Source organism: Chiloscyllium plagiosum, unplaced genomic scaffold (assembly GCF_037043375.1).
Source record: "Chiloscyllium plagiosum isolate Xiang-an unplaced genomic scaffold, Cpla_swu_hap1 HiC_scaffold_23, whole genome shotgun sequence".
Lineage (NCBI taxonomy): Eukaryota > Metazoa > Chordata > Chondrichthyes > Orectolobiformes > Hemiscylliidae > Chiloscyllium > Chiloscyllium plagiosum.
The window spans coordinates 8,895,457-8,914,519 of NW_028270161.1; the positions used below are offsets into that span (position 1 = coordinate 8,895,457).

At 38.4% G+C, this 19,063-nt stretch overlaps 1 protein-coding gene across 2 annotated transcripts in view; it reads left to right on the top strand.

The window, feature by feature from the left end:
* taf3 (TAF3 RNA polymerase II, TATA box binding protein (TBP)-associated facto) overlaps positions 1 to 19,063 on the top strand; it is a 194,502-nt gene that overhangs the window by 20,760 nt on the left and 154,679 nt on the right. For both annotated transcript variants that reach the window (XM_087999356.1, XM_087999357.1), the window contains exon 2: positions 4,842 to 5,084. In XM_087999356.1, the coding sequence (XP_087855482.1) occupies positions 4,842 to 5,084 (243 nt within the window). The remainder of the gene's footprint in view (positions 1 to 4,841; positions 5,085 to 19,063) is intronic.

The following is a 19,063-nucleotide window of genomic DNA, read 5'->3' on the forward strand; positions in this document are numbered from 1 at the left end:
TGGGGGAAGGATTCACATTTTTGGATCATTGGAATCTCTTGGGGTAGAAGTGACCTGTACAAGAAGGACGGATTGCACCTAAATTGGAAGGGGACTAATATACTGGCAGGGAGATTTGCTAGAGCTGCTTGTAAGGTGGGATGGGGGGGGGGGGGGGGGGGGGGGGCGAGCGAGGGGTGGGACCCAGGAAGATAATGAGGAAAGACATCAATCTGAGACTGGTACAGTTGAAAACAGAAGCTGGTCTAAACAGTCAGGGCAGGCAGGGACAAGGTCAAACTAATAAATTAAACTGCATTTATTTCAATCAATGCAAGGGGCCTAACAGGGAAGGCAGATGAACTCAGGGCATGGTTAGGAACATGGGACTGGGATATCATAGCAATTACAGAAACATGGCTCAGGGATGGGCAAGACTGGCAGCTTAAAGTTCCAGGTCAGGCGGCATCCAAGGAGCAGGAGAATCGACGTTTCGGGCATAAGCCCTTCTTCAGGAGCTGAAGGGCTTATGCCCGAAATGTCGATTCTCCTGCTCCTTGGATGCTGCCTGGCCTGCTGCGCTTTTCCAGCAACACATTTTTCAGCTCTGATCTACAGCATCTGCAGTCCTCACTTTCTCCTAGCTTAAAGTTCCAGGATACAAATGCTACAGGAAGGATAGAAAGGGAGGCAAGAGAGGAGGGGGTTGTCATTTTTGATAAGGGATAGCATTACAGCTGTGCTGAGGGAGGATATTCCCGGAAATATATCCTGGGAAGTTATTTGGGTGGAACTGAGAATAAAAAAAGGGATGATAACCTTATTGGGATTGTATTATAGACCCTCTAATAGTCAGAGGGAAATTGAGAAACAAACTTGTAAGGAGATCTCAGCTATCTGTAAGAAAAATAGGGTGGTTATGGCAGGGGATTTTAACTTTCCAAACATAGACTGGGACTGTCATAGTGTTAAGGGTTTAGATGGAGAGGAATTTCTTAAGTGTGTGCAAGACAATTTTCTGATTCAGTATGTGGATGTACCTACTAGAGAAGGTGCAAAACTTGACCTACTCTTGGGAAATAAGGCAGGGCAGATGACTGAGGTGTCAGTGGGGGAGCACTTTGGCGCCAGCAACCATAATTCTGTTAGATTTAAAATAATGATGGAAAAGGATAGACCCGATCTAAAAGTTGAAGTTCTAATTTGGAGATGCCAATTTTGACAGTGTTAGGCAAGAACTTTCGAAAGCTGATTAGAGGCAGATGTTCGCAGGTAAAGGGACGGCTGGAAAATGGGAAGCCTTCAGAAATGAGATAACGAGAATCCAGAGTAAGTATATTCCTGTTAGGGTGAAAGGAAAAGCTGGTAGGTATAGGGAATGCTGGATGACTAAAGAATTTGAGGGTTTGGTTCAGAAAAAGAAGGAAGCATATGTAAGGTATAGACAAGATAGATCGAGTGAATCCTTAGAAGAGTATAAAGGAAGTAGGAGTATACTTAAGAGGGAAATCATGAGGGCAAAAAGGGGACATGAGGTAGCTTTGGCAAATAGAATTAAGGAGAATCCAAAGAGTTTTTACAAATACATCAAAGACTAAAGGGTAACTACGGAGAGAAGAGGGCCCCTCAAAGATCAGCAAGGCGGCCTTTGTATGTAGCCACAAGAGATGGGGGAGATACTAAACAAGTACTTTGCATCAGTATTTACTGTGGAAAAGGATATGGAAGACATAGACTGTAGGGAAATAGATGGTGACATCTTGCAAAATGTCCATATTACAGAGGAGGAAGTGCTGGATGTCTTGAAACGCATAAAAGTGGATAAATCCCCAGGACCTGATCAGGTGTACCCTAGAACTCTGTGAGAAGCTAGAGAAGTGATTGCTGGGCCTCTTGCTGAGATATTTGTATCATCAATAGTCACAGGTGAGGTGCCGGAAGACTGGAGGTTGGCTAACGTGGTGCCACTGTTTAAAAAGGGTGGTAAGGACAAGCCAGGGAACTATAGACCAGTGAGCCTGAAGTTGGTGGTGGGCAAGTTGTTGGAGGGAATCCAGAGGGACAGGGTGTACATGTATTTGGAAAGGCAAGGACTGATTAGAGATAGTCAGCATGGCTTTGTGCATGGGAAATCATGTCTCACAAACTTGATTGAAGTAACAAAGAGGATTGATGACAGCAGAGTGGTAGATATGATCTATTGGACTTCGACAAGGTTCCGCATGGGAGACTGATTAGCAAGGTTAGATCTCACGGAATACAGGGAGAACTAGCCATTTGGATACCGAACTGGCTCAAAGGTAGAAGACAGAGGGTGGTGGTGGAGAGTTGTTTTTCACACTGGAGGCCTGTGACCAGTGGAGTGCCACAAGGATCAGTGCTGGGTCCTCTACTTTTTGTCATTTACATAAATGATTTAGATGCGAGCATAAGAGGTACAGTTCGTAAGTTTGCAGATGACACCAAAATTGGAGATGTAATGGACAGTGAAGAGGGTTACCTCCGATTACAACAGCATCTTGACCAGATGGACCAATGTGCTGAAAAGTGGCAGATGGAGTTTAATTCAGATAAATGTGAGGTGCTGCATTTTGGGAAAGTAAATCTTCGCAGGATGTATACACTTAATGGTAAGATCCTAGGGAGTGTTGCTGAACAAAGAGACCTTGGAGTGCAGGTTCATAGCTCCTTGAAAGTGAAGTCGCAGGTAGATAGGATAGTGAAGAAGGCGTTTGGTATGCTTTCCTTTATTGTTCAGAGTATTAGGTACAGAAGTTGGGAGGTCATGTTGCGGCTGTACAGGACATTGGTTAGGCCACTGTTGGAATATTGCGTGCAGTTCTGGTCTCCTTCCTATTGGAAAGATGTTGTGAAATTTGAAAGGGTTCAGAAAAGATTTACAAGGATGTTGCCAGGGTTGGAGGATTTGAGCTATAGGGAGAGACTGAACAGGCTGGGGCTGTTTTCCCTGGAGTTTCGGAGGCTGAGGGATGACCTTACAGAGGTTTACAAAATTATGAGGGGCATGGATAGGATAAATAGGCAAAGTCTTTTCCCTGGGGTTGGGGAGTCCAGAACTAGAGGGCATAGGTTTAGGGTGAGAGGGGAAAGATATAAAAGAGACCTATGGGGCAACTGTTTCACACAGAGGGTGGTACGTGTATGGAACGAACTGCCAGAGGAAGTGGTGGAGGCTGGTACAATTGCAACATTTGAGAGGCGTTTGGATGGGTATATGAATAGGAAGGGTTTAGAGGGATATGGGCCGGTTGCTGGCAGGCGGGACGAGATTGGGTTGGGATATCTGGTCGGCATGGACGGGTTGGACCGAAGGGTCTACTTCCATGCTGTGCATCTCTGTGACTCTATGACAGGATAGGAGAGTTTGCTGGGTCCGGGTGAGATGCCCTTCAGAGGGTTGGTGTGGAATGGATGGGCTCAATGGCTTGCTTCCACATTGTCGGGATTCTATAATTCCAACTGCTAATTAAAAGTTTGGACTATTTACACACCACAGTTCTGGTGTGCTATTCACTGCACTGTCATGATAACAATGCAGGTTCTTAGTTGACAGAAATGTATTGCCCATTAAGGCTTAAGTATTTCTTAATTAAGACAACACTGAAAATGTTATATTTTTGCAGTAGTATAGGCAAAATAAATAACTTTGCTCTTGCTGAAAAATATCAAAGTTTAGTTTGAGAACATTTAGTGATTGCTGAGGGAATATTAATGCTGAAAAGTGATAATTTTTAAAATTCATTGGATGTCTCGGCCAGGCCAGTATCTATTGCCCATTCTAATTTCCCAGAGGGCATTTGTTGGTCAGCCACATTGCTGTGGGTCTGCAGACACACGAAGTCTAGACCAGGTAGAGATGGCCGATTTCCTTCCCTGAAGGATACTAGTGAATCAGATGGATTTTTCCCACCAATCGGCAAGAGCATTGGTCATCATTAGACTCTTAATCCTAGATTTTTATTGAATTCAAATTCCACCACTGCCATGGTGAGATTTGGAGCCAGGTTTGTTGGACATTAGCTGGATCTCTGAATTAATAGTCTCGTGACAATACCACTAGTATACTCTCTAAGTATGATCATCAACAATGGGCTAATCACTAATTCAGCTTCATTTAAATTCATTTTATTGAGAAGTTGAGTGAGGGTTTGTATTGGGGACAGCCTTCCATGGAGAGAATGGGATAGATATTGGAATAAGTTCAGAATTTTGCTGTGGAACCTGACACATCATGATATCACCTGATAAAATCTAATTATTTTGACATCTGCGGTAATTGATATATTTTCCAATAATGTATATAAAGCCATATTTATATTAATGCAGACTCTTTTTCTACAATTTAACAATACTTCGTCATTCAAATTCAAATGCAACTGTCTCGTTACTTTCATTCTGCCACCACAATAAATTCTGCTGTTGATTAGTTCTTTCAATTTATGTTCTAAGACTGCTACAGTCTACAAGACATTAATGATAAATAATGACTGATCAAAGGTGACAGACTGAACTGTTACTGTACTTTTGTAAAGTGGCAAAACTGGATACATAAATAATTGTGTGTTGATTTGCCACTGCTTTTCTGGCATTGACGGTATTGATTTTTTCCTACACAACAGGAAAGCAGCAAGAAGAAGCTCAGTTCCTTCCCAAAAAGGAGGAGGGTAAATTGACAATTAGATTGCTTTAGGTTGCTGTCACCTGCAACAAAAAAAACAAATGAACAGATCGGCCTGAATGAAACTGTAATAGTGTTAATATTGTACTTAGAAACTGATTATTTACTTCTGCTTTCCAATAATACTTAACCATGCCATTAAACTTTCTTTATGCTTTGCCAGATGGCCGGACGGATCCTGTTTTGGATGATCTCGGCCAGGCGTTTAAATTAATGGGAATCAGCCTTTCAGAACTTGAAGACTATATTCACAACCTCGAGCCCATTGGATTTGCACACCAAATCCCAGCATTTCCTGTCAGCAAAAACAATGTACTTCAATTCCCACAGCCTGGAACCAAGAGTCTTGCTGATGAGAAGGAATATATTCCAGAGTACATGCCTCCGCTCATCTCATCACAGGAAGGTGAGATCTGTTAAGCATTAAACTTGACTGGTTGGAAATGTTACATGAGCATTTAATCAGAAGCACCAGTAAAACAACATATTAGTCAGGCTTTTATTTTAACATCAGCATGACAAATTTTTGTAGTGTAACATTATCAGTTAACAAAGAATGAGGATGTGAGTAGTCATTTCGCACCTTGAACCTCCTTTATTATTCAGTAAAACCGTAGATTATCTCATCTCACTTTTATCCTGCTTAAAAACTGCATCACTTCTGCAAACTTTTAAAAGTTAAACCAAAGTAAGAATGAGAGAAGTTGCATTTATATAGATCTTGATCAATGCTTCACAGAAATGTGTCACTACCCAATGAATTACCTTTAAGGTACAGTCACTGTTGCTTTTGGTGCAATGTTTGTACATACACCACAAGCAGTAAATGTAGAGAACAACCAATTCATTTCTGTTTGTTAGTATTTTAGGGAGAAATATCGAACAGAAATTGGGTGAATACCTCAATGTTCTTTTTATCTAAAGTATTGAAAAAAGCATGATAAACATTCATTTAACCTGAAATATGCCATTTCCGCCAGTGCCGCATTCCTGCAAAATTGTACTGAAATATAAATTTAGTTTTATGCACACAAGATTCTTTGAAAAGGACTACTTCGAATCAGTTAGAAATTTCACTTAAGCACAGGGCAGTATTGAGGAATTCAGAGTTGTTTCTGCAATCCATCAAGGTTAAATACATTCCGAATTTGTATCTGCAGTCTTCTTGATAATCTTGTATCTTATGCAGTGTATTGTTGTGCTGTATACCTAAGCGAAAACCTTTTTTTGATGTTGGAAGTGATCCAATTTGGTACTAATATGGTGAGACATTTATTATTAGCATTTGAAAAAGAAATAAAGACCAATTGGGACAGCACAGTGGTTCAGTGGTTAAGTACTGTTGCCCTACAGCACCAGGGTCCCAGATTCGATTCCAGCCTCGGGTGATTGTGTGGAGTTTGCACATTCTCCCCATATTTGCGTGGGTTTTCTCCGGGTGCTCCCACAGTTTAAAGATGTGCAGGTCAGGTGAATTGGCCATGCTAAATTGCCCATAGTGTTAGGTGCATTAGTCAGAGTGAAATGGGTCAGTAGGGTGGGTTACTCTTCGGAGGGTCGGTGTGAACTGGTTGGGCTGAAGGGCCTGTTCCACACTGTAGGGAATCGAATCTAATATAACCTAATCTAATTAAATACTTTTTACGTTCAGAAATCTTACTAAATACCATCCATATTTGCAGCTGCTAAGAGCATTCACAGAAGAGAAGTGAAGGTGTAATGGAACTTAAATCAGATTATTCATTCACAATAAGTGCTTTTCATTAGTTGCAAACATGCAGTCTGCTTGTGTTTTAAGGACTGATTAGATGCTTTTTTTCAGAACCCTGGAGTTTTACTTGTACACTTTTTAAATAAGCTCATAAATGGTCAAAGTTATAAACATTTTTTATGTGATTTATAATTTGGAGGAGGTGACCTTTGTCAATTTGTATCTGTTTGAAATACAAATATTTCTGAGTCAAGAGATTATCTAACCTTTGAGCACATAATCTAAATTGACTATCTACTACAGTATTGAACTGGTTCTGCGTTGTAAGGGGCACCATCCTTCACATGCATCTTTAACTAGGGAGCCAGTCTTCCTCTGTGAATGGTAAAGATCCCATGGATCTTGCTATATACGCAATTGATTGACCTGTTGACCATAACAACAGTCATGTGCTTTCAAAGTAATTCATTATATATTTGATTTTATTTATTCTGGGAATGTGGCAACATTGACAAGCCATGATTTATCATTGGTCCCTAAGGGTATTAAGAGTCAAACATGTGGTGTGAGACTAGATTCACAGTTGGGTAAGAGTGAGTGGCAGTTTTCCCTCCCTGAAGGAATTAGTGTGCCAGCTGTGTTTTTATAACACACTGGCAGCTTTCATTGTCATTTTTCTTTCTGGTGTCAGGGTACAAATTGCCAGATTTATTGCATTCATTGCTACAATTTGTCATAATGGGAATTGAACTCATGGCCTTAGATTATTTGTCAGTATAACCAATAAACTACTGTACCTCCTTTATGTGAATTGCTTGGGATTTTCTGCAAGAGTTAAAATGCGCTATTAAATGCAAGACTTGGAGATACTGTCTGTAAACTTACCTCACATTTGCACGTCTTTAGATAATTTACGTGTTAAGATGTGTCTTTTTTTGGTTGACTTTACATTATTAAGCCAAATGTTGTGATTATTCAGCAAAATGTTTTGGTTGAACCCTTTGATCTGCTAGGAATTTCTTGTTTAATTGATAAAAGGTACAGTTCGACATCGTAAATAATCAGAGGTCTTCTCATGCGGAGGTCATAAACTTAGTCATATAGCATGGAAACAGACCTTTTGGTCCAACTAGTCCACACCAACCACATTCCTAAACTAAATTAGTCCCACCTGGCTGTGTTTGGCCCATATCCCTCCAAGCCTTTCCTGTACATGTACTTATCCAAATGTCTTTTTTAAATGTTGTAACCATACCTGCATCTGCCACTTCTTCTGGCAGTTCAGTCCACACTCTCTGTGTAAAAAACCGTTGCCCTTTGTCCTTTTTAAACCTCTGTCCTCTCATCTTAAAAGTATGCCGTCTTGTTTTGAACTCCTCCACCTTAGGTAAACGACCTTTACTATTCACCTGATCTATGTCTTCTCATGATTTTATAAGTTTCTATAAGGTTACCCCCCAACCTCCTGAGTTCCAGTGGGGAAAAGTCCCAGCCTGTTTTTATATCTCAAACCCTCCATTCCAGCAACATCATGGTAAGTCTTTTCTGAACCGTCTCCAGTTTAATCATAGCCTTCCTATAACAGGGCAACCAGAACTGTACACCAAAAGGGGCCTCACCAACGTCTTGTACAATCTCAACATGATGTCCCAACTCCTACACTCAAAGGTTTAACCAATGAAGGTAAGCATGCTAAATGCTTTCTTAACCATCCTGTATAAATGTGACACAAATTTCAAAGAGTAATGTACCTGAATCCCTAGATCTCTTTATTCTATAACAGGGGCATACCATTAATTATATAAGTCTTGCTGTTGTTTTACCAAAATACAATACCTTGCATTTATCCAAATTAAAGTCCATTCTGCCTCACCTCAGCCCATTGATCCAATTGATCAATATCTCTTTGTAAGCTTAGATAACCTTCTTCATTGCCCATTATACCACCAATTTTAGTATCATCTACAAACTTACCAACCACACCTCCTTTATTCTCATCCAAGTCATTTATTATAAATGACAAACAAAAGTGGACCAGTGCCAATCCCTGTGGAACACCACTGGTCAGAGGCCTGCAATCTGAAAAAACAACCCTCCAGCACCACCCTCTGTCTCATACCGTATGGCCAATTTTGTATTCATTTATCAAGCTCACCTTGAATACCATGTGATCTAACTTGACTAATTGGTCTGCCACGCGGAATCCTATCAAAGACTTTACTAAAGTCCAAGTAAACAACCATCTACCACTCAGCCCTCATCAATTTTTTTACTTCCTCAAAAAATTAAATCAAGTTTGTGAGATATGAGTTCCCTCACAAAACCATGCTGACTATCCCTAATCATTCCTTGCCTCTCCGAATGCATGTAAATGCTATCTTTCAGAATCACCTCCTTTACCTTACCCACCACCGATGTCAGACTCACAGGTCTATAGTTTTTAGGTTTCTCCTTACAGCCTTTCTTAAATAAAGGTGCAGCATTAGCCATCCTCCAGTCCTCCAGCATCTCGCCCATGGCTGGAGATAATATAAATATTTCTGCTAGGGGCCCTGCAATTTCTTCTAACTTCTCATTTCTTCTAATTTCTTCTCCTGGTATACACTTGGTCAGGCCCCAGAGATTTATCCACCTTGACGTTTTCTAAGATCTCCTGTACTCCCTCTTCTCTAATGTGAACTGTTTTCAAAACATCAATATTTATTTCTTTGAGTTCTCTAGCCTCCATATCTTTCTCTACAGTAAAAGCTGATGTAAAATATTCATTTACTATCTCTTCCATCTCCTGAGGTTCAACACAAAGATGACCTGTTGATCTTTACGAGGCCCTACTCTCTGTCTAATTGCTCTTAATATACCTCTAGAATCTCTTCGGATTATCCTTAACCTTAACTGTCAAGGCTATCTCATATTCCATCTTTGCCTTCCTGGTTTCCTTCTTAAGAATGCCCTAACACACTCTAAACTCTTCAAGATTTGCATTTGATCCCAGTTGTTTGTATATAATATTTAATTCTTTTCTTATTCTCAGTACCTTTATTCATCCATTGTTCCCTAATCTTACCTTTAACTCTATTAAGAATATAATGCCTCTGAACTCTGGTTATCACAGTTTTGAAAGCCTCCCACTTGTCAGTTGTGTCAATTTCAGCAACTCTACAAAGTATTACTGGGAGAGCAGTTTTAGTGATTTGAACTTGTTCAGTGAAATTTCATCCTGCATGAGCACAGAACTATCCTGCATTTGTAGGGTTGAATTGAATGACATGTAGCAATTCATTAAAGTTTAGTTAAGCAGATTGATGTATGATTATCCAATGTTTTTCTTAGTTTGTAACATGATGAAATAAGTTCAGTAAATACATGTAAAGGCAGATGCATTAAGCACCTTTAAAATGGATAAATGATTAAGTTATTTCATTTAATTTGCATCCACCAATGTTTATTAGAATAACCTTACCTAGTGAAAGCATAAATGTACAATCACATTATTATTCATTTCACTGCAAGACTATCTAAATTTGATCTTCCTCATTGTACATTTCCTTCTAACATATACAGCAGTATGTTTCTTTTATTTTTGTAAAATTCAGTTCTTCAGTTGGGGGATACTAAGAGAAGTCTATCTTTAATTCATTGTCCTGCTCAATGCCTTCCCACAACAGGATAGAGCAGAGGAGCTGCTCAGCATTTTTAGCCAACATAATTTCAGTCTATACCAAGACTCTTAAAAAGATGAATACTCTTTTGCACATTATACAAGGACCAGGAGGGTCCAAGCTTCCTGTCTTTGTCCACTGCACAAGTGCGTATCATGAAGATTCTTGGGCTACAAAGAAAATGTTAAATCAATATTTCTAATAACTGTGCAAAAGTCAATGTACAGATTATAACAAATCTTGATGTGATCTTGGCTTTATTCATGAATAAAAAGAAGAAAGACTAACATTTGTTTGGACTTCTTGTGACCTCAGGATGTCCGACAGCAGGTTACAGCCACTGAGCTACTTCTGTAGTGTGGCAAAAGTGGGACTGCAGATGCTGGAGATCACAGTCTAGGTTATAGTGGGATGAAGGGCTTTTGCCTGAAATGTCGGTTTTCATGCTCCTCGGATGCTGCCTGACCTGTTGTGCTTTTCCAGACCACTCTAATCTGATTCTGAAGTGTAGTCACTGTTGTAAATGTAAAATATGTGAACAGGCATTCTGCACGCAGCTTAGCTGTCCCTCTTCAAATAGTGCCAGAATATCTTTTAAGCCCACCTGAGAGGGCAGATGGTTTAGCAACACATGCAAAATGACTTTTTCAACAGTGCAGCACCTTTGCAGTACTGTACTGGAGCACTGCTTGAGATTTGTAGATTCAGTTCCGTGGAATGAGATTTGAACCCCTGGCTCAGAGATTCGACCAATACCACTTAGCTATGACTGGCACTTAAACTGAACCAGACCTTGCAAGCCCATGAACCAAAACAGAACAAAGCAGTAAGGAAGAGATATAAGTGCAGCGGGAACAGAGATGTTTGAGCTTTGAAAGCCACTTTGACAACCTTTGAACAGTAATTTAGACACTGCAGATTGGACATGATGTATGCAATGTGCCCACTACCTACAATTTTATGCCTTTATTTTTGTATTTGGTTTTAAATGCAGTAGCCATTATTTGTCTTCTGTAAAACTAGTTGTCATAGTTAAAACAAAAAGAATGATCAAACCTGAAATTAAGTAACAATTTTGCATTTGGCTGCAGTACAATGGGAGGAAATTTTAAATTTTGTGTTCTTACTAGCATCACTGGAGAAACAAATACCTCTCAAATTGCACCTGCAGGCTTTATCGAATGTTGTTCAGATTTGTTATTTTGATCTAAATTGGTCATCTGACAATCAGCTAATCTCTTTCAAAGAAAGCCTGCTGATGTTGAAAATATTTTTCTTTGTAAAAGAGTGTGAGCATATAATTCTCCTGATGTTCAGGTAAACTGTAACACTTGCCTCCTACAAAAATAGATTTGGAATTCTCAGTAGTGTGTCTTTCCACAGTCACTTCTCTTTTATGACACACAAATCAGAAAAGCTGCAGCTAACTTTCTTGTTGCTGGGTCAAATGAAATTAACTACAACTTGAATAACTTCCTTAGCGATCAGTTGCGAGTTTAACAGAAGTAATTCTGCTTTAGTAAATTTGTGATTGTGCTGCATGATGTCATTTTATTACATGGGGTACACTGGTACAGGAAAGGAACTCTTAAACGGTGTTGGTGGTGGTGCAGTACAGTTCACTTGGAGTCTGAATAGTTGTGGCAGCCATCACCTTTTTACAAGTTTGTTGTAGCCCAGCTATGCATGGAGATGTTTAAGGTTCCAAACTTCCTTCTAGCATATGGCTGACTAAGAATCACGGCTGCTATTGCTGCCTGTCATTAATGTATGTTGGAAGATTCATACCCAACTTTTTTTGGCCACTTTATGAATAATTCTTCTTTGAGCATTCCAACGTGGGACTCGAACCTGGAGCTTCTGGCTCAAGGTGCCATCCAATGAATGGCACCAGCATGAAAATCTAATGGTATATCAACAATTTGAGTAGATTTTAAGTTCCTCACTTTTATTTGTTGTTTACTTTAACTTAATTGGAGGATTTGGATACTGCTTTAAAATCGCTGCCAATTTTCCATAATTCTGTATTAGGGTGTTGTCTGTATTGTATGTTCTTTGTATGTATAAGGCATCTCACGTAAATATTCATATTCAGTAGGTAAAACTGAATAGGTTGCATTTGACAAGGGTTGTCAGGTAAAATGATTTGTATCCTATTGGTAAAAGTTAGAGAATAGTTTCCACAACTGTCTCAAAAAACTTTGTAACCACTTTGTTTTTAATCTGTTTTCTGAAATGTTTACTATAAATTGCCTTCTGTCTTACAAAAGGAAATATTAAAGTAACTTGAGCTGTATTCCTATAGCATCCCGAATAGAGATTATCGATAGGTTGATTTACAAACTATTTGAACATGTATAGTAGGGGAATTTTAATGAAGCCTGACAAGGTGTTCAGGATGAAAACATTTTGCAAACTTTTCAGCAACCCTTGAAGAGTTTTATTTGGTTGAAAAGATTGATTCTTTAGAAAGTGAAACAGGAATCTAGATTTGAATCTGACAGAAGATTGGGAAGGACAAAAATACTTCCATCTGAAAATTGGAAGTGCTTAAAACAATGACACTAAAAAGGCTTCTACAGGCTTTTTTAAGCTAAATTAACACGAGCTTAATTATACTGTTTGCTGCAGTTATTTAACCACAGGGATTCACTTAGTTGTGCAATGGGATTTGTTCAGGACCTCTGTTGTAGAAACAACCAGTGGGACCGTACAAGTGGTAAACCTCATCCCTTGGAAAATCATTTTAATTATTTTAAATGGATGCCAAATTGAAGTGTTTTATGACCTGAAGTGATTCATTCTTGAATTAAAAACTGAAGTATTTATTAGGTATACTTGTAATCTAATGACCAGTATTATTTTCAGTAAAATCATTCCAACAAGTCTGTTTAGTCGTTTTTGCTAGATGTGGTAGAGATGATTTTTTTTTTTTTGCCTTCCTTATCTGGGCTTGCATTACCCTTTCAAGTAGAAAGTGAGGTCTGCAGATGCTGGAGATCAAAGTTGAAACTTTATTGCTGGAACAGCACAGCAGGTCAGGCAGCATCCAGGGAACAGGAGATTCGACGTTTCGGGCACAGGCCGAAGAAGGGCCTGTGCCCGAAACGTCGAATCTCCTGTTCCCTGGATGCTGCCTGACCTGCTGTGCTGTTCCAGCAATAAAGTTTCAACTTACCCTTTCAACTAACAATTTTCCATGTTTAAACATGTTTAGTTGAGTGTTCAAACTTTTCTTTCCCAAATTATGCTGCTCTCTCTCATACTTCTCATGGACAGTGACTCTTTTGGGATAGGAATATTCAGCACCATCAATCATCCAAAAGCCAACTTGAGTGCCATTCTTAAATGTGCAATGAATGTTGAAGCCTTTTGACATTTCCACAACACCAAAATCATGGCTGGTTTGTCAGTTTTGGCTGAATTAGTTAAGATCCAGAGAAGGTACAATGACTACATAGTTGGGATGGCTGTGCTATGATGGCTTATACACAGAGAATGCAACAGACATAGAGAAGGCTGTTGAATTGTTATCAAGTTTATTAATCTCTGGGAGTGCAGATGGAAGCAATTGCTTATGTACTGCAGATTAGGTCACTCCAACCTACCGACTACAAAAGAATTTGAAAATAACAGTAAGAATACAGTGCCTAAGGTTTTAAGTAATGTATGCTCCAGATTGTTGCACATTACCTATAAATCGTCAACATTTTATTTCCAATCAAATTCTGTGAATAAATGAAGGATTTAGATGGAGAATAAATTTTCGCATATATTCTTTAATTGAATGAAGGTGATGTATAGAATAATTTTAATGAAGTGCAGTATCTGATTATTCCTGGATTGCTAATTTAGTAACAATTGAGCCTTTGATAGAGACACTTAGGAAACCATTTAAATGGATGTGAAACGGTGAAGATGAGAAAAGGTCAGAAATGTCATAATTGTTGCCATTAAACTCAGCAGATAGTACTGTAGGAGTTAATGCTATTTGAAATAGGATAGAGTTGCTTTAAGATCCAATATTATTGTCATTTTTCTCTTAAAGTAAAACTTGATCTTATGAGCATTGTGCTTCGATTCATCAAAGTATGGTATGTTTACTTGGCTATTTTAACTAAAACTTATCTTAAACTTTGGAAGCTATGAGGAGCTTTTTTTTACTTTTAATTAATGTTTTATGGAATTGCTACATACAGTTTGAGTAAAGCATCAGTTTAGTTTTCTAAACTATACTTATTTTTAAAGGGTCCTCATTTGGTAAAATATTTTGTGTAAGTGAAAGGATGATAATAGTTGTGTATTGCAATGCACAATGGTTAAGAATTTGCGGTTGCAATTACATCAGTGTTGCTGCCATTAAGATGTAAAACTGACTGCAATTTCTGGCATCCATATGTGCTCATGTAAATATAGAACCATGGTCACTGCTGTCAGAGATACCCTATTCATCCACAAGAATGCTGTGTTGCAGTCTTCACAGATACAGTCACAACGAAATCAGTAATTTGATATGAACTTAAAATTTTATACATACTGTTGTTGAAAATCTTTGAAAAGATTGAACTTTGTTGAGTGACCTGTAACTAAGTGTTTCATGGCATGCTAAATCTTAAGTCTTGCTGAACCCTGAAAACTAACTTTTGATGTGCAGAGTGCCAAGAACATTAAAAATCATACCACTTCTGTTTGTTTATCTATGATAATTCATCTTTAATCTTAATTCCATGTGAGTTCCCTTTACTTATTATAATCTGTGTTTTTTTTATTTCTGGCTGTGCTGTCTGTAGGAGTTCTTCTGATTGGCTTCATTGTGCATGATGATGTCACTGATAGTGGATGTTTCAATCTTTAAACCCTGCTAAGTCCTAATAGACAGCTTTTGTCAGGATCTGTGGCAAATGTTAGCACAAGTGTTGTCCATTACCACTGACTGCCAAATCTAGGTCAATGCTTTCTTGTTTTGAGAAATCAAGTCAAGATCTATGCTACTAACACTGTCATTATATTTCTTATCTAATTGTTTTCTTTTCATCACAAGAAACTAATTTTCTGTTCGAAAGGCCAAAGGAAAGAAAAATAAGTTTAGCAATCCAAAAACTTTGCAGTAAAAAAATGAATAAATTTGTGGGTGATGATATAAGGAGTCTTGCACAAGAGATTTGGAAATTAGCAGGAATGATATGCAAGTTTGAGAAGCTTTGAGCATAATATTAATGCCTTCAGCCACTGTATCACTCATAATCTTACCTTTTTTTCCACAGTAATTGATTTCTGCAAAAATATACTTGTAGAATTCCTAACATGTTTGGATTTTTGCTAACAGCCATCATTGTGGACAGCTTCAAGTACTTGAATTAATTTTGTATGAGACATTGATTTCAATATATAGATGTAACATTTCTTTAAGAAATTTGTGCAGTTATTAAATATTTTCTGAAGTTCAAGAATATGCACAGTAATAAGTAGGAAACTTAAAGAATCTTGTGGTTTGAGCTTTTAGGCTGTCGAATTTCATAGCTTTTTAAAGGCAGGAGAATTGAATTGGATTGAATTGAATTTATTGTCACTTGTACCAAGGCTCAGTGAGAAGCTTTGTCTTGCGAGCAATACAGGCGGATCACAGAGTTAAGTAGCATAGATAAGTAAATAATAGGTAAACAGTGGCAAAAACAAAAACACAGGTACAGGTGAATGTTAAGAGTTTGTGAGTCCATTCAATATTCTAACAACAGTAGGGTAGAAACTGTTCCGAAACCGACTGGTGAGTGTATGTGTGTTCAGACTTCTGTACCTTCTCCCCGATGGTAGATGTTGTAGAAAAACATTGCAAGGGTGGGATGGACCTTTGAGAAAGCTGACGGCCTTTCCTTGACAGCGGGCCTGGTAGATTGATTCTATAGATGGAAGGTTGGTCTTTGTGATTATCTGGGCCAAGTTCACCACTCTCTGTAACCATCTCAAATCTTGAATGGTACAGTTGCCATACCAGGTAGTGATACATCCATACATAATGCTCTTGATGGCACACCTATAAAAGTTGGCAAGGGTATTTGCCGTCGTGCCAAATTTCCTCAGCTGCCTGAGGAAGAAGAGACATTGTTGGACCTTTGTAACCAGTGCATCCACATGAAAGTCCAAGAAAGCTTGCTGTTGATGACCATTCCCAGGAGCTTGACGCTCTCCACTCATTCCACCTCTGTGCTGTTAATGTGTAGGGGGGCACGAGTAACATCCTGCTGAAAGTCAATAATTGAAAGTCAAGAATCAATGTAAGGTATGGGTGACTATGTTGAAAAAAAGTCTTGAGGCAATGACATTTTATATGTTGCCATTTGCAACAAATTGGACGCTGTAATGCCAAAGCTTTTTTTTGTCAAGAAGAAGCAATGCACCAAGTAAGTAGGAATCATAAGTAGGAATCAATTCCATGCAAGTGATTAACTTTGGATTTTAATATTTGGATGGAATAATACAGGGCAAAACATGTCTGATGTTATGTGATAACACCTGTAATCTGCAAAATGGATGTTGTAACTTTGTCTCACATGATATGCAGTCAAGGATTCATGAAGAATGGGCACTTTTTACACAAAATTGAGTTGTGAGATCAGGTGACTTTCCACAGTGGTAGCCTTCATGGCTGGACAAGATACTAAAATGCAAACAAACCTTCAGGACATCTCCATTGAGAAGTTGTTACTATGTAACAGGCACCCTTTTGCAAATAATTACAGAAACTGGCTCACTGTGGACTCAAAGACATTTTGGCTTTGATGTGGAATTCCAAAGATTGGGTATGGGAGAAAGAGTTGTGATAATATGTGAATAGATGAAATTTGGACCTTAATGTTTGTAAAGTTGTTAGAAGCCATTTGTGAGGACTGATAAACCGGTATTTTGATCACTTAATAGAAATCAGGCTTCCAATGAGGAATTTTGAAACAACGAAGCAGTGAGAAAGTTTGAGACCAATAGATGTGCTGGTCTCTGCCCAAGAACTATCTGCAAGGCAGAGAATTCATGTTAACTTATATCAATCTGTTTGATATAAATTTTTGCTGCAGTGTTTCAGGTTAACCCTGATTGGAGTGAAGTCAGAGAATTCTGCTGCTTCAAGCAGTAAGCTAGGTAAATCTATTTTCTTCAACCACCAGACTCTGTCTTCATTGTACCAAAAAAGGAATCAAAGGCCTGTAATATTTTTAAGGTTTCATCTTGAGAGGCAAGTGTCGCAATGAATTTTTGAACTTAACAAACTTGAGTGCATGCTAACTCTTTTGTAATCGTCATCCTTTTTTATATATATGTCAATATGCATGTATGAGTGGTGTGGTTGTGAATATATTTCTGGTGTTGAGCAATAAACGTTTTTTAAAAATGTATGAGACAATCTGTCAGTTCAGACTTAGCACTCTGGGGTTAAAATACTTTCATACAACCAAAATATGGTGGACATGGATATCTAAAATAAAACAAAGTCCTAAAAGAATTCACAGGCCTGGATATATCTTTTTAAGTGTATGTCTTGGTTGTAGGCGGAAAATGAGAGAACTGTTCTACCCTATCCAAGCAAACCATATTAATTTTTGTGACAAAACATCTACATTGACGTCTAATTTCAGGACACGCCACTGTAAACAGTCTACCCTGGTAATTAGTTGTTAATTTATTCATGTGGTATGAAAATAATGCAAGTCAAAATGCCCTTTTACCTTAAATTCTTCATAAGATAACCTAGTTGTGTGTTCAGCAGTAACATTGGCATGGTTAGAAGATTGGCTTGCTAACAGGAAGCAAAGAGTAGGAACAACAGGGTAATTTTTAGGCTGGCACGATGTGACAACTGTGTGACATGGGGTCTGTGTTGGGGCCTTGACTATTTGCAATTTGTACGAATGATTTGGATGATGGGATTGAAGGTATGATAGCTAAATATGCTGATGACACAAAGGTGGGTAGGAAAGTAAGTTGTGAAGAGGCACATAAGGAGCCTACAAAGGGATATAGATAGGTTGAGCAAAGATCTAGCAAATAGATGCAGTGTGGAAAAATGTGGAGTTTAGAAGAGTCAGAGGTGACTTAATTGAAAAATATAAGATCCTGAGGGGACTTGACCAGATGGATGTTCAAAGCATGTTTCCACTTGTTGGAAAATCTAGCACTAGGAGTTACAGTTTAAAAATAATGGAGTTCCCATTTACTAAGGTGAGGAAATTTTTTTTTCTCAAAGGGTTGAAAGCCTTTGGAATTCCCTTCCTCAAAAAATGGAGGATGCAGAATCTTTAAATGCTTTTAAGACAGTGGAAGTTAAATCCTTGATTACCAAGGGTGATAAAACATTATTGGGGATGTACAGGAATGTAGTGTTGAAGTTAAAATTGTATTGGCTATGATCTTATTGAATGGCAGAGCAGGCTGAAGAGGCTGAGTGGCCTACTCTTGTTCCTCGCTCGTAGGTTTGTAGTTCGAAAAACAAATCATGGAAAGTCTGTAATTTGCAGCAGATGTACATACGTAATTTTGAAGCTTTTGAAAACAGTGGAAGGTCTCGTGGAGTAAGGTTTTGGTGAATTTTCAATACAAACAATTGCCTAATGTGCACCCACCTTGGGATATATTTGCTAACACAAACTTAGCTGTGAATAATCTAAATTTCATTATTCATTTTCCAGTTAGATTCACATTTCATTTTTAAGTGTTTGCAATTGTTTTTCAATTATGTAGTACTGTAGATTGTTTTAATACCTGCAGGTGGCAGTCTTAGCTCAAATTTGGCAATAGTTGTGAACTAATATTCAGTGTGATTGAAGCAAAAATTGGCCTCTTTGAGATTGAGTCAGCAGGTCCAAAGATCCAATAAAATAGAAGGGAAATCGAGATGAGTCTGAGATAGCTAATGTGTGAACAAATTCTCTGAAAACCTAATCTGAAATATCAAATGTATAATCCTACAAATCATAAACATTAGGCTATACAATATGGAATTACCAGAATGTTTAATTCAATATATTA